The sequence below is a fragment of the Loxodonta africana genome, chromosome 4, assembly GCF_030014295.1.
Source record: "Loxodonta africana isolate mLoxAfr1 chromosome 4, mLoxAfr1.hap2, whole genome shotgun sequence".
NCBI lineage: Eukaryota > Metazoa > Chordata > Mammalia > Proboscidea > Elephantidae > Loxodonta > Loxodonta africana.
Window position 1 is genome coordinate 167,395,433 of NC_087345.1, and position 23,461 is coordinate 167,418,893.

A 23,461-nucleotide genomic window follows, 5' to 3' on the forward strand; every position below is an offset into this window, starting at 1 on the left:
ACAAACATTCAACTTACTTACAACCAGTAGTTACAAACCAACCCCTTTAAAGCCTATTTTATTAAAAATTCAACATACATACACTGATTTATAATAAAAAATGGGCCCTACTTTGCAACATGCATCAAAATATTATTATTATTATTACTGTATTATGTTAAAGATGTTTTAGTGTATCTGGAAGTGTTTCTTTAATGTTTTTTTATGCATAGAAAGATACACTATATACTATGACAAACATTTGACTAGCTGACATTAGATATGTCTGCTATGTTACATTCTTCAATTGGGATTTCTAAGCTCTGTTATAATCTTACGAGACTATGAATATATATGTAGTTGGACATTCCCTGAACAGGGATTATGTGGCACATGGCTTAATTTTTTAAGCTCTTTCTATGTGCCAGGACTCTGCTGGTGCCAGGGTTATAGTAGTGAACAAGATAAACATGGCTGTCACAGAAGCCACAATCAAATAGAGGTGAGAGACCAGTAAACAATGAAGTGTGACCAGTGCTATGATAAAGGATTGTGGGCTAAGCCATAGGGAAGCCTTCCTGAGGAAAGGGATATTTGGGCTGAGGCCAGTCAAGGGAACAGGAGTAAGCCAGGTACAAGTGAGGCAGTGGGGCTGTAGAAGGAATATCCAGTCAGAGGGAAAAGAATATGCAAGGAGTAGAGGGGTTAGGTAGGTGGAAAGTATTGATGTAGTAGAGATAAGCTGACTTAGACTGTGAAGGGTCTAATAAGCCTTTTAAAATAAATTTCACTTTTTCCTAAGTGCAAGGTTCTAATCAGGGAGACTGAGGTAATTAGAAATATTATACAAGTAGAGCATTCCTGTGAAACCTTTTGAAAACCGAAATGGCGTAAAGCGAAGAAAACAAGTACCATTAATTTATAAGGGAATTTTTTTTGAGCAATCCCAGACCCAAAAAATAACCTACCAAATCATACCAAGTAACACATAAAACCTAAATAACACTAACGTATAGTAAAAGCAGGAATGATATGATGCTCACAGACACAGTTCAAAGCTATGGTGGCTTGATGCTGAGATGTTGGGTGTAGTTCCCGGGGAAGGAGCTTGGCGATGCCACTCTTGCAGCTGGGGTTGCCCGCTGCCTCTTTAATGGCTCCCTGCAAAATAAATGCTGAATGCTATTTTTTGCTTTTTTCCATAAAAGCAAAAATCCTCTTCGGATTTCTTTTGGTTAGCAACAATAGATACTAATGTAGGTCTTTGGTAAAAGTGAAGAGGCATAAAGCAAACTGTCGAAAAGTGAAGCGTACCTGTACTAGCTGCCATTTGGACAATGGAATAAAGGGAGATGATGGGATAAGACATAGGAAAAGGTTCCGTGGGGAAGATGACGAATTCAGGGTGTTTTTCCAGTCTCTTTCCCTCCCATAGCCCAATCATCCTGTTACATTTTACTGCCAGATAACTCCCTGAAACACAGTTCTGATCTCGACTCAAAGAATTTTAATGGCATGCCAACTGCTCATGGAATAAAATCTGAATCCCTCACCCTGTTACTCAAAGCTTCCAATGATCCAGCCCCATCTCTCTTGTAAAGCTGTGTTTTCAATTCTCCTCTTTAGTCTTCCTTGCTGTAACCAGACACTTCATACTCCATGCTTTCCGACACCACGCCTTTGTCTTTGACTTGATGTCCCTTTCCTTTTTGCATGCACACTTCGACCCTGTTCCTTGCTCAGATGTCTTCCCTTCCAGGGGACTCCATTTGTATCAACTGAAAGTAGTTTCTCTTTCCTCTGAATCCCCATTATAATTCAATTCACAGTATGATGACACTTGTCACTTTACCCGTGGCCTAGAGCTATTTAGAGAAGCAGGATAGTGCTAGTCTTATAAACATGAACTCTGCAATCAAACTGCCTGGATACACATCTTGTCTCTGACGTTTACTAGCCCTGTGATTTAAGCACATCACCTACATTCTCTGTACCTCAGTTTCCTGTTCTGTAAAATGAAAGTCTTTGTTTTTCTTTCCAGGTACCATTGAGTTGACCCCGACTCATGGTGCCTCCATGTGTGTCAGAGTAGAACTGTGCTCCTTAGGGTTTTCAATGGTTGATTTTTTTCAGAAGTAGATCACCAGGCCTTTATTCTGAGGGTCCTCTGGATAAACTTGAACCTCCAACATTTTTGTTAGTAGCCAAGTGCATTAACCATTTGTACCAGCCTGAGGCTCCAAAGTAAAAGTACCTGTCCTATAAGGCCTTGTGAAGAGTAAACGAGCAAATGTATGAGTAAAAATAGTGTCTAGTATGTAGTAAGTGACATATATATATTTAGAATGATTATACTGTTGTTTTTATTATTTACATTAATATCCACTCTACTAGATTATAACTTCTTTGAGGACCTAATCCACATTTGATTTATTGTTACGGTTCCCAAATCCCCTACTGCTTTGCACAAGAGTAAACAGATGTTGAATATGTGAATTAGAATCATAGTGATTAGTGAACACTCACCTGGAGGTTCAAATAGTTATTTTGAAGATAAGATTTTCTTTATTAAATTAGCAAAAATAGATCACAATGTATTTAATAAGTGTGTATCTTCTGTGTGTAAAGCACTCTCTGTGGGATATAGAGTGGCATGCCTTTTCCAATTTTATGTTTGACTTGAAGAGACACATGCAGAGATAACTATAAGAGAGAGTAGAAAAAGCACACAGTCAAAAAATACATATAGAATTCAAAAGAAGGAATCCCTCAAAGATGTTATTGAGATGATGAGATGTAATTACTGCAGTGAGAATGGTAACTTTCAGAAGAAAGCATAAATAAATCAACTCTCCTAACGATGTTGTCGTTGTTAGTTGCCATTGAATCAATTCCAACTCATGGCGACCCCATGTGTTCCAGGGGAATAGAACTGCTCCACAGGGTTTTCCTGGCTGTAGTCTCTATGGAAGGAGATCACCAGGCCTTTCTTCCATGGCACTGCTGGGTGGGTTCAAACTGCCAACCATTTAGTTAGTAGCCAAGTACAAACTGTTTGCCCCACCCAGGGACCTATATGTTGAACTGCTTAACAGACACTATCACAACTTTATTGCATTTAAACTTCAAAACATCCCCATGCAGAAATATTATTACTGCTGTCTTCATTTTACAAATGGGGAAACCAGAGAGCAGCAAGGTAAGATTAAGTAATTTGTCAAAGTCACACAGTGAATAAAGAATAGAGTCAGGACTGGAACCCAAGGAGACTGGCCCCACAGCCACCACCACACTGCGTGGCCTCTGGTGCTCCCACACTAGGAATTCCACTTCACTAGGAGGTTAGCAGTTTCTAGTAATATGCTTTATTGTGTTTACTAGAAATTCATTTTTTGATTACTTTTTAAACTTATATCTCATCCATATCTGAAAAAAATTGACTATTGTTGTTTATTTCTAACATATTCAGTCTTTCACATACAGTAACAAGTCCTCAAATTCTCACCAGTGAATTAAAAGTTTAAAGCTATGTTCGTAGCTCCCAAACATGTCAAGAGCAATTCCTTCTTTTAAAGTAAAAAAGTATGCAGACTTCTATATTATAGTTTTTTTTTTGTTTTTTGCTTTTGCTTATTCAGCAGAGTATGGTGAGCTATAGAAAACTTCACAATAACTCTGAAGGGTTTGCAGCCCTCAGGAATCCATTGTTCTAGGAAAATATCTAAGGCCATTTCTAGTAGAAATATTTGTGATTCTGTATTCTAGACTTTACGTCCTTGTCTCTTTAGTTTCTAATTGGTCATTTTTCTCTGCCCTAAGTAGGCACACACATGCTCCCCTAATCCCTTAATCCTTTGTAAGATTTCTCTATTTGGTTTCCACACCCCCAGCCCAAGCTTCTCCTTCTTTCTTCAGCTCAGATTTCTTAGTAAGCAATACAGCTTGCTCTGCAGAACTCATAGTTACCATCGGACTCCTGTGCAAAGGAAATATGTCTAAAATTTATGAGCCGAAACTTAGGGAAAAAATTATAGAATTTTAACTTGTTTTTTGAAAATAGTGAATAATGAAGGTTTTTTGGCTGAATTCAAACAATTTTCTGGTAAATTAAATGCTGAAAGACAACCTTTAGCTATATGTTTTCAGCATTTAAAATAAAAAAAGAACCAAACCTGTTGCTGTCAAGTCGATTCTGATTTACATGGACCCCGTAGAACAGAGTAGAACTGCCCCACAGGGTTTCCAAGGCTGTAATCTTTTTTTTTTTTTTCTTTTTCAAAGGCTGTAAGCTTTCAAAGGCTACAGTATCTTTCCTCCACAGAGCAGTTGGTGGGTTCAAACTGCTGACTTTTCTGTTAGCAGGTGAGCACTTAAACCCTGTGCCACCAAAACTCCTTATCTCCAGCACAGACCTAGTGAATTAAAAAATTAAAGGTAAATACTGTGTATAAGTGAAAGAATAAAGTTAGGAATTGTTTATTTTACTTCAAGTACACAAAAACTTTATCATTTCCTCTGTCTATGTTGTTGATAGAAACCCTGGTGGCATAGTGGTTAAGTGCTATGGCTGCTAAACAAAGCGTCGGCAGTTTGAATCCGCCAGGCGCTCCTTGGAAGTTCTGTGGAGCAGTTCTACTCTGTCCTATAGGGTCGCTATGAGTCGGAATCGTCTCGACGGCACTGGGTTTTTTTTTTTTTTAATGTTGTTGTTAGGTACCATCGAGTTGCAACTCCTAGCAATCCTATGTACAACAGATTGAAACACTAACCAGTCCTACACCATCCTCACAATTATTGCTATCTTTGAGCCTATTGTTGCAGCCACCGTGTCAGTGCATCTCACTGAGGGTCTTTTTCTTTTTCACTCACACTCTACCAAGCATGATGTCATTTTTCAGGAACTGGTCCCTACTAATAACATGTTCAAAGTACGTGGGAGGAAGTCTCGCCACCCTCACTTCTGAGGAACGTTCTGGCTGTACTTCTTCCAAGACAGATTTGTTCCTTCTTCTGGCAGGCCGTGGTATATTCAACGTTCTTTGCCAACACCATAATTCAAATGCACCAATTCTTTTTAAGCCTTCCTTATTCATTGGCTAGCTTTCACATACATATAAGGCGATTGAAAATACCTTGGCTTGGGGTTTGGCTCACCTTGGTCCTGAAAGTGACATCTTTGCTTTTCAACACTTTAAAGAAGCCTTTTGCGGCAGATTTGCCCGATGCAATACCTCATTTGATTTCTTGATTGCTGCTTCCATGTGCATTGATTATAGATCCAAGTAAAATGAAATCCTTGACAACTTTCATATTTTTTCCATTTATCATGATGTTGCTTATTGGTCCAGTTGTAAGGATTTTTAATTTCTTTCTGTTGGGGTGTAATCCATACTGAAGTCTGTAGTCTTTGATCTTCATCAGTAAGTACTTCAAATTCTCTTCACTTTCAGCAAGCAAGGTTGTGTCATCTGCATATCGAAGGTTGTTAAGGAGTCTTCCTCCAACCCTCATGCCATATTGTTTTTCATATAGTCCAGCTTCTCAGATTATTTGTTCAGCATACAGATTGAACAAGTATGGTGAGAGGATACAACCCAACGCACACCTTTCTTAACTTTAAATCACACAGTATCCCCTGGTTCTGTTCAGAATAACTGCCTCTTGGCCTAAGTACAGGTTCCTCCTGAGCACAATTAAGTGTTCTGGAATTCATTCTGTCCAATTTTATTCATAATTTGTTATGATCCATACCATCAAATGCCTTTGCATAGTCATTAAATACACATAAACATCTTCCAGGTATTCTCTGCTTTCAGCTGAGATCCATCTGACATCAGCAGTGATATCCCTCATTCCATGTCCTCTTCTGAATCCAGCTTGAATTTTTTGGCAGTTCCCTGTTGATATGTTGCTGCAACCATTTTTTTTAATTATCTTCAGCAAAATTTTACTTGTGTGTGATATTAATGATATTCTTCTATAATTTCCACACTCTGTTGGATCACCTTTCTTTGGAACGAACACAAATATGGATCTCTTCCAGCTGGTTGGCCAGGTAGCTGCCCTCCAAATTTCTTGGCAGAAATGAGTGAGCACCTTCAGCACTGCATCCTTTTGTTGAAACATCTCAGTTGGTATTCCATTAATCCCTGGAGCCTAGTTTCTTGCAAATGCCTTCAGCGCAGCTTGGACTTTTTCCTTCAGCACCATCAGTTCTTGATCATATGCTACCTCTTGAAATGATTGAATATTGACAAATTCTTTTTGGTGCAGCCGGTCTGTGTATTCCTTCCACCTTCTTTTGATGCTTCCTGTGCCTTTCAATATTTTGCCCACAGAATCCTTCAGTAATGGAACTCGAGGCTTGAACTTTTTCTTCAGTTACTTCAGCTTGAGAAATGCCAAGCATGTTCTTCCCTTTTGGCTTTCTAATTCCAGGTCTTTGCACATTTCACATTTGTCTTCTCGAGCCACTATTTTGAAATCTTCTGTTTAACTCTTTTATCTCATCACTTCTTCCATTCACTTTACCTACTCTGTGTTCAAGAGCAAGTTTCAGAGTCTCTTCTGACATCCATTTTGGTCTTTTCTTTCCTGTCTTTTTAATGACCTTTTGCTTTTTTCATGTATGATGTCCTTGATGTCATTCCACAACTCTTCTGTTTCAGTCATTAGTGTTCAATGCATCAGATCTATTCTTAAGATGGTCTCTAAATTCAGGCGGGATATAGTCTAATTATTCTAATTTTCTTTAGCTTTAGCTTGAATTTCATAGGAGCAACTGATGGTCTGTTCTGCAGTTGGCCTCAGGCCTTGTTCTGACTGATGATATTGAGCTTATCCATCGTCTCTTTCCACAAATGTAATCAATTTGATTTCTGTGTATTACATCCGACGAGGTCCATGTGAATAGTCCCTGTTTATGTTGTTGAAATAAGGTATTTGCAATGAAGAAGTTGTTGGTCTTCCCAAATTCTATCACATGATCTCCAGCATCGTTTCTGTCACCAAGGCCATATTTTCCAACTACTGATCCTTCTTTGTTTCCAACTTTCGCGTTCCAGTCACCAGTAATTATCAATGCATCTTGATTGCATGTTTGATCAATGTCAGACTGCAGAAATTGGTAAAAATCTTTAATTTCTTTATCTTTAGCCTTAGTGATTTGTGTATAAATTTGAATAATAGTCATATTAATTGGTCTTCCTTGTAGGCATATTGATATTATCCTATCACTGACAGCATTGTACTTCAGGAGTGATCTTGAAATGTTCTTTTTGATGATGAACATGACACCATTCCTCTTCAATTTGTCATTCCTGGCACAGTATACCATATGATTGTCCATTTCAAAATGGCCAATACCAGTCCATTTCAGCTACTAATGTCTAAGATTCCACGTTCTTATTGTTAATGGATGTTTGCAGCTGTTTCTTCTCATTTTGAGTCGTGCCACATTAGCAAATGAAGGTCCCCAAAACTTACTCCACCCATGTCATTAAGGTCAACTCTATTTGAGAAGGCAGCTCTTTGCCCCCCTACCCCCCACCTCATATTTTGAGTGCCTTCCAACCTGAGGGGCTCATCTTTCAGCACTATATCAGACAATGTTCTGCTGCTATTTATAAGGTTTTCACTTTTTTTCAGAAGTAGAGTGCCAGGTCCTTCTTACTAGTCTGGAAGCTCAGCTGTAGCCTGTCCCACCATGGGTGACCCTGTTGGTATTTGAAATACTGCTGGCATAGCTTCCAGTATCACAACAACATGCAAGCCACCACAGTAGGACAAACTGACAGATGAGTGGGAGCTTCTCTCCATATTGATTTTTAACTTTATTTCATTTTTCTCTGACACTTTTGTCCAATCTTTTTCCTAGTCCCAGAGGATTTTATCCTGGTAGTATCGTCAATACCTTAGTTTAATATCTTTAGTAGAAATATTTGAGAAGGACCAATACTATTATTTGTACTACTAGAGAGAGGTGCTCCATTTGTAAGGTATCTGAAAGAAAATGTCAGCATCTGCTCATGTCTCCTGGCTGTGCTTTATGTTTTTCAATGTGCACATCTCTGGTATGAAAATCAAAAATAATACTCAGTGTTTTGGCAGTGGATGTATGTTCTGTTGTGATGACCTTGATTTCAGCAAAATCAATTGAGGCCAAAGAGTCTACCAGCTGCTCCAACAGAGTATAAGTCTGAATTTTTCAACAGCATCAATCATCTAGCACGATACAAAGTTCCTTAACCAGGGCCAGTCCAATTCTTATTCTCTGAGCTCTTGCTCAAAACCACACAGAAGCATATGAAAGGTAGTAGAGTGCCTTGCATATACCTTTTGATCATCCCCCTGGAATTGGCCACTTGTTTCTTTGTGGCCCCATTAAACCTTAACAGATGTTTATCACAGCACTTATGCTACTTTAATGTGGTTTCTTGTTTACATGTCCGTCTTCCAGCTAGACTATGAGTTCCTTGAGGGTGAGGATTTGGTCTTTTGTTGGCCCTTGTATCCATAACACCTAGCACAATACTTAGTCCATGGTAAATGTTCAACATTTGTTGAATGAAAAGTCTGGAGTGGGCAGTGTAGGGTAATTGAGCCGATTACTGAGTTAAGTAATAACTCTGTAGTAGTAGATTGTTTGTGGGTAAAATACAATGTAATCTTGTCAAGGCTGTTTTAGACAGGAGAAAGGTATTGCTAGAAGTACGAAGGTAGGAATGAATGAGACTCAGGTGGAAAATGGCAATGGAAGCTGGCCTAGCTTGCCTATGTTGGGAACTAAAGAAAGGTAAGTTTGGACATGCCAAAGACTTAGAGACAATTGATAGAAAATCCTAAAAGTGATATTTAAAAAATTTAGTAATGGTTCTTCACCTGAGGAATTTATGATCAAAGTAATATTTTAAAGTATTGCTCAGATGGGTGTGTGCTTATATCAAAATCCATTGTATAAAACATCAATCACATCATGAAATATTGATTTTAGTCTCTGGGTCATCAGTTGATCTTCAAGGTCTCTGTCTTTTTCTTCTCATCCCCCAGGTTGTTATTTTGTACTTTGAGCCAAGCACATTTCGCTGTATTCTCCTAAGATGGGTTCGCCTTCTGGGTTTTGCTACTGTTTATGGAACCGTCACTCTCAAGCTTCACAGGTACCTTAGGCTTCATTAGTTTTCATTCTCATGGGAGGGTTAAAGTGTTTGGTTTATCAAGTAAGTGTAATCTGGTTTAGTTACTTACGTGGTTTAATTTAAAAATTTTGGACAGCAAGGTAATATTTTTCTTTTTTTTTTTTTACTTTAAAGCAATATTTTTTTTATTCACTATTAAAATTTTTACTATAAGCAACCAGGGTCACATAAGAATGTGTGTCTAAATTTTTGTATGAGAAACTAACTCAAACTGTAAACTTTCACTTAAAGCACAATAATTTTTTTTTTTTTTTTTTTACTACAACTGAACTGTTTGAACAAGATGCTTTAGTAAAATGTTAGACATTGGTTATGTAAAGTGTTAATTCTGAACAAAAAATAAATAAATTCTGAATGTGAAACAATATTTACTAACTAGGAACAGGAAGGAATACATAGACTATATAGCTGAAATAATAATACAAGTCCAGAGTCACCATAGAACCCTGTGTAGTAGAATTCAGCAATATGCTTACGTGACAAAACCTGTTCTCCAAGCTGAAGTTCCATGCTCCAGGGTAATCCTGGGGATATTTGATGGATGAAGTTAGTTCAAAAAAATAATGTTCTTGGCATTCCTCCTTAATCAGTGTGCTCCAGTGATTACTGACATTCTAAATTGGAGTATACTGTAAAATCCTTGATACCTAGTTTTAAATCCACCTATTTTTAACACGTATGTGGTAAATATCAGGATTCAATGAACTGCCAGAAGAATGAACAAATCTATCTTGGAAGAAGTACACCCAGAATGCTCCTTAGAAGCAAGGATGGCAAGACTTCGTCTCACATACTTTGGACACATTATCAGGAGGGACCAGTCCCTAGAGAAGGACAACATCCTTGGTAAAGTGAAGGATCAGCAAAAAAGAGGACAACCCTCAACAAGATGGATTGACACAGTGGCTGCAACAATGGGCTCAAGCAAAGCAAAGATTGTAAGGATGGCGCAGGACCAGGCAGTGTTTTGTTCTGTTGTACATGGGGTCACTATGAGCCAGAACTGACTCAATGGCCCTTGACAACAACAAATACCAGGATGAAAGAGGCATGTGATAAATTACTTTTTCACAAAGGCTAGGGATAGCTGGAAATGATTCCAAGTCTTTCCCTTGCCTCCTCTTTCCATGTTTTAAAGAAAGTCCCAATGTAGTAAGTGGAGCCAAAGAGCATAAAAGACAAAAAATAAATTTCTCCTTGAAGTGAGGATCTTACCATTGAATCCCTAGTACCTAGCCGACTGATACACAGGAGGTGTTTAGTATATAATAGTTGATGAATGCAGGAATGAAAAGGTCAGAATGTAGGCCTGGACGGTGCTCTCCACAGTTCTTTTCACACACAGTGCATTTATATTCCCCCGACTCACTGAGAACAACACCAGTGTTTCCTGAAGGGTGTGGAACACATAACACTGGGGTCTCCAAGAGGATGTGTAATGGGACACAAATGCAGTATTAAATAACACTGAATTATATAATGAGAAAATTATTTCCGTAAGTGTTTCCTTTCAAGCCTTCTAATTATTTCCAGGAGAAAGATTAGTTTGGAGCTTATAGGTCTTTAACACCTGCCCAACAGTTTTTAATCTTCCTTCATAACAAAGAGAGATCAGGCTTCAGGCTCAGCTTGCTCAGAGCTTTCTCCACCAATGCTATGTGTATAAAATGAATTAGCATTATCTTGCTGTACTTATTTTTATTGTTACTTTCTAGTTATGCAAAGTAATAGTGGTTTTTCATTTGAAGTAGCAATATAAAATTTCTTTCAAAATATTTTTAGGAATAAATTTGAAGAAAATATAAATGTGCCCAGATACAGCAGGAATTTTGAGGGTGGTATGCAAATGATTGGAATTTGGTAAACTAGGTTACTTTGCCATCTCTTTATTTTAAAGACTGGAATTAAAACTATTTTCTCTCTGAACGTATGTGTCTAGAAGCCATTGCAGTGGAGAATTCCCCACTGAAGGCTTAAACTGAGTGGAAACTATGTCTAATTTAATGAGCTGTATCATTCTTATCCTACCTGAACCATATGGCTTTATTAGTATACTCTGTTTTTTTTTTTTTTCTTATTGCTTTGATTTGATTAATTCCAATATCATTTAAGTCTGTAAACTGAACAGTCAGCATCCCAGAGGAATGTGGGCAACTTGAAGTAAGGGGCTGGCTAAACCAGCTTTGTATCCCTCATACTTAATGTTGTGCTTTGCCTATTCATATATTCAGATATTTGCTGAATAAATGGGCGGATGGATGGTTAGTGAAGGGAGCTTTAAGAGCTGTTTTTGGTTGGTATTTTTTGGAGTCCAGCAACACGTGGCCTTGAAGAAAGGACTTTTAAGCCTTTAGTAGTAACCTAATAGAGAGGAAAAGTATGAATCCTGACAAATATGAATTTCAATTTCAATTCTTCCATTAACTATTTATACAACCTAGAATACATTTCTTTAACATCTGAGACTCAATTTCCTCATCTGTAAAATGGTTTATTAACACCTCACCTATAAGGCTGTTATAAGAATTAAGCATGACTTGAATATAGGTAAATATATCTAGTAAGAATTTTTGGTTGCCAGCCACAGTAACTGACTACAGCTAAATGAAGCCAAAATGGATTTCTCTGAGAGTGTATGAGGAAACTCACAGAATAAAAAGGAAAGCTAAGAAATCAGGCTTTGAAAGGACCTGACCTAGGGTAGCTTTAGGGATCTAGGTGACATGACCTAAGGGGTGATGTCTCCTGCATGCCACAGCCACATTTTCATAGGAATTTTATTTTTTCATTTCAGGATAAAGAAATAAAAGTAAACCATACCTCTCTAGGCAAGAAGTCCTAAGGGAATTTTGGGTGCTGATACATAAAATGATCATTATAGCCCCTTGAGAAGAGAATAGGAGAGAAAGAAGGCCTGAATTTTTGTTTTATTTTAGCCGTTTCTCTCAAGTCTTAGAATTATCAAACATTTCTTCCTTCATCTCCTGGTCTCTCATTGACTGATTGTGGTGTTTACAGAAGTCCTGTAGTACTGAACATTTGAAGTAAGTATGAACAAGGAAAAGGATCTCCCTCTGTCATCAGAAATGGTACTGTTAGCTTGGAATGGGAATTTAAAAGCTTTGTTCACTTTTTTCCAAATCTCCCCTATTTTTCTTTGGTGGTCTCTTGCCACATGTGAGAGCCATACAGCCAAAGACTACCCTCCCCATACAAAGGAGCATCACAAAATAATCCTTTGTTTATGAATAATGCAACACAGGGGCGTTACAAGGTGAGGATGAAGGTGATTCAGGGAGGGGTTTTTTATCACTGACATTGTTTAGAATCGCCACCACGTGGTAGTAATAAAAGGCGGATCGGCTTTTAGTTGGCCTTATTATTGCCTTAAATTCTCTACAGAGAATGAGGCCTTTGTTGCCTGCACCAGGGCAGACCCATCCCCACTGCCTACCTCTTTGGAATACCACGGATGCCATGCAATCATGTGAACCTGAAATTGTTTGTTCCTTTCCGAAGAAAGAAGAATGGTACAGGTTTTAGCTAGCTCAGTATGGATTATAAGGAAAATAGGGCTGAAGTAGTAAAAAGTGAAGAAGGTTCATTTATTAAAAAAGGAATTTCCTACAGCGACCACAGATAGGTTTGCCGTAGTACTTCAGTGACGGAGAGCGGGTGTGAGAGAATACCCAGCACCTCTGTGAATGCGGGGCTTCACAGAATACTTGCTAAGCTTGTATTTTGTTTTGTTTTGTTTTAACTTGGGGAGGCAATAGCTGTCTGCTAAGTAAAGCCAAGTATATTTCCGGGAGGCAAAATGAGGAAATGTTTTTAAATGGAAGGGGGTGGAGAAAGATTAAAAAACTTAATGTTAAAAGAACATTTTCCTATTCCCTGTAATATGGTTTCTGAAAACACATTGCCTTTCCCTCTTTCTAAGGCTAATCAAGAAGAGACAAAAGACTTTTTTTTTTTTTTTTGCACTACATTTAAAATGAATATTTAAGCAAGCTGTGAAAAGCCTTCTTCTGGCTCTGGACTAGGGGTTTTCATTTCATGCATTATTCAGCATTCCTTGCTCTGAATACAACGCATAGCGGTTTTCTCTACTCTGCTCATTAGCACCAAATATTTACAGTTTCTGGGAAGGTTTATTTTTTATATTTTTTTAGTTTGTTTCCCAGTAAATTTGAAAAATGTCTGAGAGGTATTTATATTTATTTATTTAACGTATTCAGGGATATGTAAAACACTGTAACATGCCTTAAATTTTAAAACAGCAAAAGAAAGAAAAGCAAGTGTGAGGCAATATGTTGTTGTTAGTTGCAGTGGAGCTGAGCGCTGGTGGCCCAGTGGTCAGGAGTTCAACTGCTATCCAAAAGGTCGGCAGTTTGAATCCACCAGCTGCTCCTTGGAAACTCTAAGGGGCAGCTCTACTTTGTCCTGTAGGGTCACTATGAGTTGGAATCAATTTGACAGCAATGGATCTGGTTTGGTTTTGGTTTGATTCTGACTCAGGGTGACCCCAAGTGTTCAGAGTAGAACTTCACTCCATAGGGTTTTCAAGGCTGGGACTTTTGGGAACAGATCACCAGGCTTTACTTCCAAGGTGCCTCTGCGTGGGTTTGAACAGCGAATCTTTTGATTAGTAGTAAGTAGTCTAGAGCTTAACAATTTGTGCCACCCAGGGACTCCTTGTGGCAATAAAGAGAACCTAAGAATGTACACTAAACGAAGATTGTCTCCTTTAGCTTAACTTGTGATAACTATTTGGTAGCAGGGAATTAGAGAAGGAGCCTTAGGAAAATACCTGAGGTACAGTTATGTGACCATGCTAGTAAGTGCAGGAAAACCCTGGTGGCATAGTGGTTAAGTGCTACAGCTGTTAACCAAAGGGTCGGCAGTTCGAATCCGCCAAGCGCTCCTTGGAAACTCTATGGGGCAGTTCTACTCTGTCCTATAGGGTCGCTATGAGTCGGAATCGACTCGACAGCACTGGTTTGGTTTGGTTTTTTTTTTAAGTGCAGACCCATTGGCCTTAACAGACCACCAAACGTGTTGATAAGCCCTCATTTATTAGAGTCAAAAAATAACAAGCTTTGCTTTTAAGTGACTGAGCTTGACTATGAGCATGCACCAGACTCTTCTAAAAGTTTTGTATTTGCCGTATTGCACAGATGAATGGGAATTTAAGAGCCTAAGTCATGACCCAAAGCATTTTTAAAACAGGCGTAACCAGTTGTGCACCCCAGCCAAAACAGTGTACCCATACAGCATCCTTAGAACACATAGCTGTGGACATTGTGATTTAACTGGAAAATGAGAAAAGCTTAACATACAGACCCTGGCAGCTGTGGTTTCTCACCTTTGCTGGCTGCCTACTCTGGGATGTAGAATAATTTCAAGTAGAGAAGAATTGTATATAGTGACATTTCTTAAGAACCACATTGCACCAGAGAAAAAGAGGTTCATTCTTAATCTTCTGAGGAAGGTCTGTTTTTCCCTGTCAGTGAGTCTGCTGTTTGCACAGGTAGCTAAGCAAGTTCCAAAGCCAGAGAATATTACTTAGGCTCAGAGGAAAGGTGGAAAATATCTGAGCCTTCTTTCACACCCCCATGCTTTGCGTGTACTAGAAATAAACATGCTCAAGATGAATTCTTAGGGAATGAAGATTTTAAAATTGACATTTCAGAACTATCTCCGGTACTGACATTTAAAAAATTTGGAAAAAAAAAGAAAAGATTTGTAAGTGATATTGACTTTCTGTTTTCCTGTGTCTTCCATAGTTAAGTGCTACCACTGGGCTTTCTGAGATTAAGATCTAAACAAATCCTATAGAAACATTTTTACCACTTTTAAATTGTGTTTCATGAAAGAAAAAGATCAAAAGTCATTTGGCCCTCAACAGATATAAATTTACTTCATAAATTCATTAAAGAAACGGTGCTGAATGCATCATAAAGACCTATGCCAGTGCGCAGAAGTATTTGTTTGCTATCCTGAGTCTCAAGAGTCGGAACTGACTTGATGGCAACAGGTTTGGTTTGGCACCCTGATTCTAGCTATTCTCAGAAACTCTTTGTGGTTATATACCTTAGCTTTGCAGAGCCTACATTTTGTCTTTTTTATCTCTCATAAGCTCAGAAGCACCTAAAAGAAGAAGTCCCTTGGCAACGCCATGAGGAACAAGCCAGTGGCCCCTCTTTCGTCTCCTTCCTGCATTCATTTCCCTTTCCTGCCATACTTGGAATCTGTCTGGAGCTCCAGAGTCTGATTCCCCAGGGACCTTGCATATTCCTAGCCATTGCAAATGGCTTCCCCCAAAACCGTGAAAACAAAACCCTCTACACTCCAAAGAGTTACTCTTTAATTGTAAAATCTCTCGCTAGCTGTCTTAGTCATCCAGTGCTGCCAGAACAGAAATACCACAAGTGGATGGCTTTAACAAAGAAAAATTTATTCTTTCACAGTCTAGTAGGCTAGAAGTCCAAATTCAGGGTGTCAGCTCCAGGGGAAGGCTCTCTCTCTCTGTTGGCTTTGAAGGAAGGTCCTTCCCATCAGTCTTCCCCTGGACTAGAAGCTTCTCCACACAGGAATCCCAGGTCCAAAGGACACGATCTGCTCCCAGTGCTTCTTTCTTGGTGGTATGAGGTCCCCTACTCTCTGCTTGTTTCCTTTTCCTTTTGTCTCCTGTAAGATAAAAGGTGGCAAAGGCCATACCCCAGGGAAACTCCATTTACATTGGATCAGGGATGTGACCTTAGTAAGGGTGTTACAATCCCACCCTAATCCTCTTTAACATAAACTTGCAATCACAAAATGGAGGACAACCACACAATACTGGAAATCATGGCTTAACCAAGTTGACACATATATTGGGGGGACACAAATCAATCCATGACACTAGCTAAAGAATAAGATCATTTCCTCTGCTTATTCCTTCCCAAACTGGCCTCTCCAAAGACTTCTTATCACACTGTCATGTCCTCAGCTGAATGGCCCTACAGGGTATTAATTGTATTGGTATATACATATCACTTTCAGAAGCTAATTAAAGATATCTGCCTTAAATAGCTCCATTTATAGATTAATATGTTGTTTAGTCTCCTCATGAAATAAAATGTCGGTGAAAAAGTATATTGATGAATGATGGCTTTTATTAATTAGAGGTCTGTATCTTAAAAAAAAAAATTTATTTTTTTATTCTTATAGAACCTCTAACATCAATGAGTACTTTTTGAATAAAAATTGAAATAAAAGCAAAATTCACTTAAACAGTTCTTTTTCAGAACATATTAATAAGATATGAATAAAACAGGAATTTATCTCAAAAAACGATGGAGACTTAAAACATTACTTATTTTGCTGGCTTGATCTGTTTGATGGCCCATAACTTTGAAATATACTTTATTTTACATCTATGCTCAAAGCTTGTCAATCCTGGGCTTCTCTTCCTTAATGTTTTTTTTCATTTTATTATACATGCTCTAATTTCTCATTACAACATTAGTATTTTATGTGCAGATTTCTGGAAGGAAGGTCTATTAGAATATATAGTTTATGGGCTGTGTCCCATATCTGAGACATGGGATTTTGTGATGCCTGGATTGTTCTGGTTTCAACTGTTGTACATGTGTGTGTGCATGTGTGCACGCGTGTGTGTGTGCGAATCAACTTTTAAAGTACTAATAAAAACATACCTGGTAATTCAGAACTGGTAGTTATCAGACGATAGCTAGTAAACACTTTATCCTCATGTTCTTTGTTAGCAACTGTATGTCCAAATCTTATATGGCCTCTAGTGGAAATAGTAGCCTTTTATGCAAAGTAGACATGAGGGAGTAAGTGGAAAATAAGAGAAAATCATTCATGCAGCAAAAAGGAAGAGCAGCTGGGCGTTTTTGAAGGCCGAGGTGCGACAGCCTGTTTCTGCAAGCTGTCTGCTGGTGTCACCTGCTTGCTGCTGTCATTTGCTTGCTGCTGTCACCTTCTTGCCCTTGTCTGATCCCAAAGGCAGAGTCTAGACTTGTGCTGCTGTGTGGATACACCTGTTCCCCTAATACAGCATCGGCTCACCAGGACTCTGGTTACTCCGCTGCCTCTTTATTGGTATTTACCTGTATTCAGTTCAAAAGACCTGAGTTGAGCTAACAAGGAATTTAATACTAGAAGCTCAGCTATTCTCATGGTTTTCATCTTGCCATGAATACAATGAGATGCTTATTATAGAATTTAAGAGTCATCTGTGGAATTTGTGTTGAGAATTCACACGAAGTGGTTTGGAGAGAATCGTCCCACGATCTTTTTGCTTGGACTGCAAGCAAACCTATATAATAGTCTGGATTACTTTATTTGTGTTCTAATCGTTCTTGTTGTTAGCTACCATCAAGTCAGCCCCCAATTCATGGCAATCTCCTGCACAATGAGATGAAATGTGTCCTGTCCTGCACCATCCCCATGCCTGGTTGTGGGTCAGATCACTGTGACCCGTGTGGGTTTCCATCAGCTGATTTTCAGAAGTAGATTACCAGGCCTGTCTTCCTAATCTGTCTTGATCTGAAAGCTCTGCTAAAACCTGTCTGGCATCATTGCATCACACAAGTCTGCACAACAGCAGTCAGAGTGATTCTTCTGAAATCTAAGTTAGCTGAAGACATTCCTCTGTTCTGTTCTCTGGTTTTCCATCTAACTAAAGAACAGCGTTCAATTTGTATGAAATTTCCAGAACAGGTAAATCATAGAGACAAAAAGGAGATTAGTGGTTGCCAGGGGTTGGAAGATGGGAGAATGGGGAGTGACTGTTAAATCGTTGCAGGGTTTCTTTTGGGAATGATGAAAATATTCTGTTGCACAACATTGTGAATGTACTAAAACCCACTGGGTGGTAACTTTAAAATGGTTAATATGGTGAATTTTATGTGATGTGAATTATGACTCAATAAAAAATATATTATGGTTCTTATTCCTCCAGAAAAGGGGAGAGCTCTTTACAATCTCCAGTTCATTGCAGTCCCCTCTGTCGTAGCCCTAGAGTGTCATCAGTCACCTGGCTATTGTTCCCTTCCCCTGGATTTGCGTGTGAGACTCACCAGATTTAAAACCTGGGTTCTGCACTGGTTTATCTGCAATGTGACTCTCTTAAACTGATGTACACCCTTCCTTATTCACAAGAGTTTGTTGTGGCATCTTAGATGTATAAGAAAAGTTGGATGAAATCGATAATCCCTGGTGAGGCAGTAGTTAAGCGCTCAGCTGCTAACTGGAAGGTCAGTGGTTCAAAACCACCAGGCACTCAGCAGGAGAAGGATATGGCAATCTGTTTCCATAAAGATTTACAGCCTTGGAAACCATGTGGGCAAGTTCTACTCTGTCCTATAGGGTCATGAGTCAGAATTGACTCAGTGGCAATGGGTTTTTTATACCATGGCTGATTCCCTAAAATAGAGGTCAATAATTCTAGTCGACCTCAAATCAGATCTTCTTTATTTTAACTTGGCATAAACACCTGTTTTCTAAACCACATTCCTTTGAAATCCTGGCACTATTGCAAATACAGGACCTTTTCATAGTAATTGAATGCTTGTGCCCCAAATATGTTTGGTTTTGAAAACTTTAGAATAAAAGCTTTCGAAGAATCATTTAACTGTAGATATTACTATTCCCTCCCCACTGACTCCCACTCCCAGCTGACTAAAAAAAAGTTATTCTAACAATAAGCAGGTGAGTCATTCTGCAGATGAAAGTGAAGAAATCATATTATTAAAAGTTTAGGAATTATGTGCTTGTTTTTTTCCTTATGTTTACAGTAAATATGAATTCTAGGACCACCTTCTGCCAAGTACCTATTAGAATAGGTCTGCCCTCATATTTAGTACTGATTAATGAGCAGAATTAATTTTAAATTAAATATCATTCCAGAATTAGGTGTTTTTAAAATGTAGTGTTTTCCTGTTTTATATAACATTTTGGTATTCAAGAACATGATTTCAAATAAACTATAAAAACAATTTATTACAGGTAGCTGCCTAAGAACGTCATTATTTAAAAGAGCAATTAAATTGCAATCCCAAAAAGGAAACATTACTAATTGCATGTTTTTGTAATTTAAAATATCTTAAACGAAACCAGTTTAAGGTTAACTCGTGATCTGTTCTTACCTTTAGGTCTAACTCAAGAAATAAGTCAATCACCTAAAAGTGCTCCCTGGGGGTACTCTGAGGAAAGCTGTTTGAATCTGTTTTCTACTTAATCATGATTGTCCAGATTGGAATGTGGTAGAAATTATTAATAGCAAAAATTGTTTCTCTTTCAAAGGGAAATTCCAATCTAATTCTGTAAGACCTAATGGTCTGTTTTTTCAGTCTCTTTAGGACACATTTACAGAGAAACAATGATGCCAGACCACAGGGGACGACAAAAAGATGACACAATTCTTTGCAGATATGAAGTTACTATTAATATGTGTTATTACATTTAATATAACTGAATAGTTGTAAAAGCAAGAAAAAAAGCCACTGAATTCAGAAAGAATAGTCATACATTAATATTCTCAACTTAGTTGAAGTGTTGGGTGTTGGTACCATATAAAAGAAATGCCTAAAAATATAAAAATAAAACTCTTGAAGTTATCCTCACAGTCACCTTCATCTTAACCTACAGTAAAATACAGAATATACATTAGTTGGGAAATAAGGGCAGCAACCACAAAAGCAACAGGTATACCAACTGTTTAGTTTGCTTGACTGATATTTTTAACTGTTTAGATGGTATTATTAATCTTGAAGTGGAAGAACTTCCAGTCGCTAGCTATGAAACCTTTAGAATTATCATCTCCTGCTGTGTTTGCTCTTTGGTTGTGCTATTTATTTTATTATTCACACTGTGTCTAATTGCCAGCTTTAAAACCCTTAACTGAAACTTCAGGTCCCGAAGTACCTACCATATAGTGTTGCCTATTATAGCACAAGTGTTCTACAGTATAATGAAGACCCATCTATTTTTACATACAAGTTGCTTCCCCATTAAAACTATACTACTTGACCAAAGTAGAAAATTAAAAAAACTATAGACAAATATAAAGAGAAAAATGAAAACCATCTACAACAAAAAAAGCACTAAAAAACAAACAAAAACAAAAACCTGTTGCTGTCGAGTCGGTTCCAACTCACAGCAACCATATAGCACAGAGTAGAACTGCCCCATAGGGTTCCCAAGGAGCACCTGATGGATTCGAACTGCAAAACTTTTTGTTAGTAGCCTTAGCTCTTAGCAATGCCACCAGGGTTTCCAAATAGCACTAGTTATATAAAAAGACTGTTAGCATTATGGTAATTTTTTTCTCTAGTATTTTTTCTCTGTATATATAAAATATATTTTTATGTAATGTTAATATTAAAATATGTAATTTATATTATGCTTCTTCATGTAATACGATACCTGAGCATTGTCACATAACATTCTATATTTTTAAAAGGCATGATATTTAATAGCACACAACCACTTAACCATTTAATCAACACATTTTTCTTTATTAAAAGCCACATTCTAATGAACATTCTTTCAGATAAATCTTTGCATACCCTTAATTATTTCTTTACAATAGATTTTTTTATTGTGCTTTAAGTGAAAGTTTACATATCAACTCAGTCTCTCACACAAAACCCATATACACCTTGCTACACAGTCCCAATTACTCTCCCTCTAATGAGACAGCCCACTCTCTCCCTCCACTCTCTCTTTTCGTGTCCATTTCTCCAGCTTCTAACCCCCTCCACCCTCTCATCTCCCCTCCAGGCAGGAGATACCAACATAGTCTCAAGTGTCCACCTGATCCAAGAAGCTCACTCCTCACCAGCATCCCTCTCTAACCCATTGTCCAGTCCAATCCATGTCTTGAAGAGTTGGCTTCGGGAATGGTTCCTGTCCTGGGCCAACAGAAGGCCTGGGGGCCATGACCACCACGGTCCTTCTAGTCTCAGTCAGACCATTAAGTCTGATTTTAAGAGAATTTGGGGTCTGCATCCCACTGCTCTCCTGCTCCCTCAGGGGTTCTCTGTTGTGTTCCCTGTCAGGGCAGTCATCGGTTGTAGCTGGGCACCATCTAGTTCTTCTGGTCTCAGGTTAATGTAGCCTTTGGTTCATGTGGCCCTTTCTGTCTCTTGGATCATTAGAATAGATTTTTAAAGGTACAATAGTTAAGCTGTTATTTTTTTAAAGCTCTTGATACATGTTACCCAGCACTCCAGATGGCTTGTTAACAATTTACACTCTGTCCAGCAAAGTGTTAGAGTGTCTACCCCCCTGGAAGCTTTCTGTTATTGAGAATTATAATTTAAAAAGAAAAAACTTTTCTTATTCAAATTAATGAAAAATTGTACCACTGTGTATCACTTTGCTTTGCTTTGATTACTAGTTTCGTTGAACATTTTTAAAATGTGCTTTAGGGCCTTTTTTTCTTCTTCTTTTAATTGTCTGTTCACAGCTTTAGCCATTTTTGCCTATTAGCTAAGAGGGCATCTTTTTTTCCCCAGATTTCTCTCTTTTTTTTAAATTGTGCTTTAAGTGAAAGTTTATAGTTCAAGTTAGCTTCTCATGCAAAACTTAACGTGCACATTGTTATGTGACCCTAGTTGCTCTCCCTACAATGTGACAGCACACTCCTCCTTTCCACCCCAGATTTCCCATGTTCCTTCAATGTGCTTCTGTCCCTTTCTGCCTTCTCATCTCACCTCTGGACAGGAGCTGCCCATTTAGTCTCAGGTTTATCTACTTGAGCTAAGAAGCACACTCTTCACAAGCATCATTTTATGTCTTATAGTCCAGTCTAATCTTTGTCTTAAGAGTTGGCTTCGGGAATGGTTTCGGTTTTGGGCTAACAGAGAATCTGGGGGCCATGTCTTCTGGAGTCCCTCCAGTCTTAGTCGGACCATTAAGTCTGGCCTTTTTACTAGAATTTGAGTTCTGCATCCCAATTTTCTCCTGCTCCATCAGGGACTCTCTGTTGTGTTCCCTGTCAGGGTGGTCACTGATGGTAGCCAGGTACCATCTAGTTCTTCCAGTCTCAGATTGATAGAGTCTCTGGTTTATGTGGCCCCTTTTGTCTTTTGGGCTAATATTTTTCTTCTGTCTTTGGTGTTCTTCATTCTGCTTTGTTCCAGCTGGATTAGGACCATTTGATGCATTTTACATAGTTGCTCACAAGCTTTTTAGACTGTAGATGCCACTCACCAAAGGGGGATGCAGAACATTTTTTTTGAATAAAATTTGTTGTGCCAATTGACCTAGATGTCTCCGGAAACCATGGTCCCCAAACCCCTGCCCCTGCTACTCTGCCCCTCCAATTGTTTGGTTGTATTCAGGAAACTTCTTAGCTTTTGGTTCAGTCCAGTTGTGCTGGCTTCACCCCTATTGTATGTTGTCCTTACCTTCACCTCAGATAATTCTTGTCTACTTATCTAGTTAGTGAATACTCCTGTCCCTCCCTCCCCACCCTTGTAACCATCAAAGAACATTTTCTTCCGTGTTTAAACCTTTTCTTGAGTTCTTATAATAGTGGCCTCATACAATATTTGTCCTCTTGTGACTAATTCCACTCAGCATAGTGCCTTCCAGATTCATCCATGTTATGAAATATTTCATTGTTGTTCTTTATCATTGTGTAGTAGTCCATTGTGTGAATATATCATGATTTGTTTATGAGCTTAATTTGTTTGATGAGCAGCTAGGTTGTTTCCATCTCTTTGCTGTTGTGAACTGTGCGGCAATGAACATGGGTGTGCCTGTATCTATTCATGTGATGGCTCTTATTTTCAGATCATATGGTAACTTGTATCTCTAGCTTTTAAAGGAAGCACCAAATCGATTTCCAAGGTGGTTGTACCATTTCATATTTCCATCAGCAGTGTATAAGTGTTCTAGTCTCTCCACAACCTCTCCAAAATTTATTATTTTGTGTTTTTTGGATTAATGCCAGCCTTGTTGAGGTGAGATGGTATTTCACTGTAGTTTTTAATTTGCATTTCTCTAATGGCTAATGATCGTGAGCATTTCCTCATGTACCTGTTAGCTGCCTGAATGTCTTCTTTGGTGAAGTGACTGTTCATATCACACCCTTTGCCCATTTTTTAATTGGGTTCTTTGTCTTTTTGTTGTTGAAGTTTTGCAGTGTCTTGTAGATTTTAGAGATTAGATGCTGATCGGATTTGTCGTAGCCAAAATTTTTTTTTTTCCCAATCTTTAGGTTGTCTTTTTCCTCTTTTGGTGGAGTCTTTGGCTGAGCATAAGTG

At 38.4% G+C, this 23,461-nt stretch overlaps 1 protein-coding gene across 1 annotated transcript in view; it reads left to right on the forward strand.

Annotated features, from left to right (window-relative positions):
- The window catches only part of GPR158 (G protein-coupled receptor 158), a 552,101-nt gene that overhangs the window by 473,077 nt on the left and 55,563 nt on the right, over window positions 1–23,461 (forward strand). Inside the window, exon 6 of the mRNA XM_003410549.4 lies at window positions 9,028–9,137. Coding sequence (XP_003410597.2) covers window positions 9,028–9,137 — 110 coding nt within the window. The remainder of the gene's footprint in view (window positions 1–9,027; window positions 9,138–23,461) is intronic.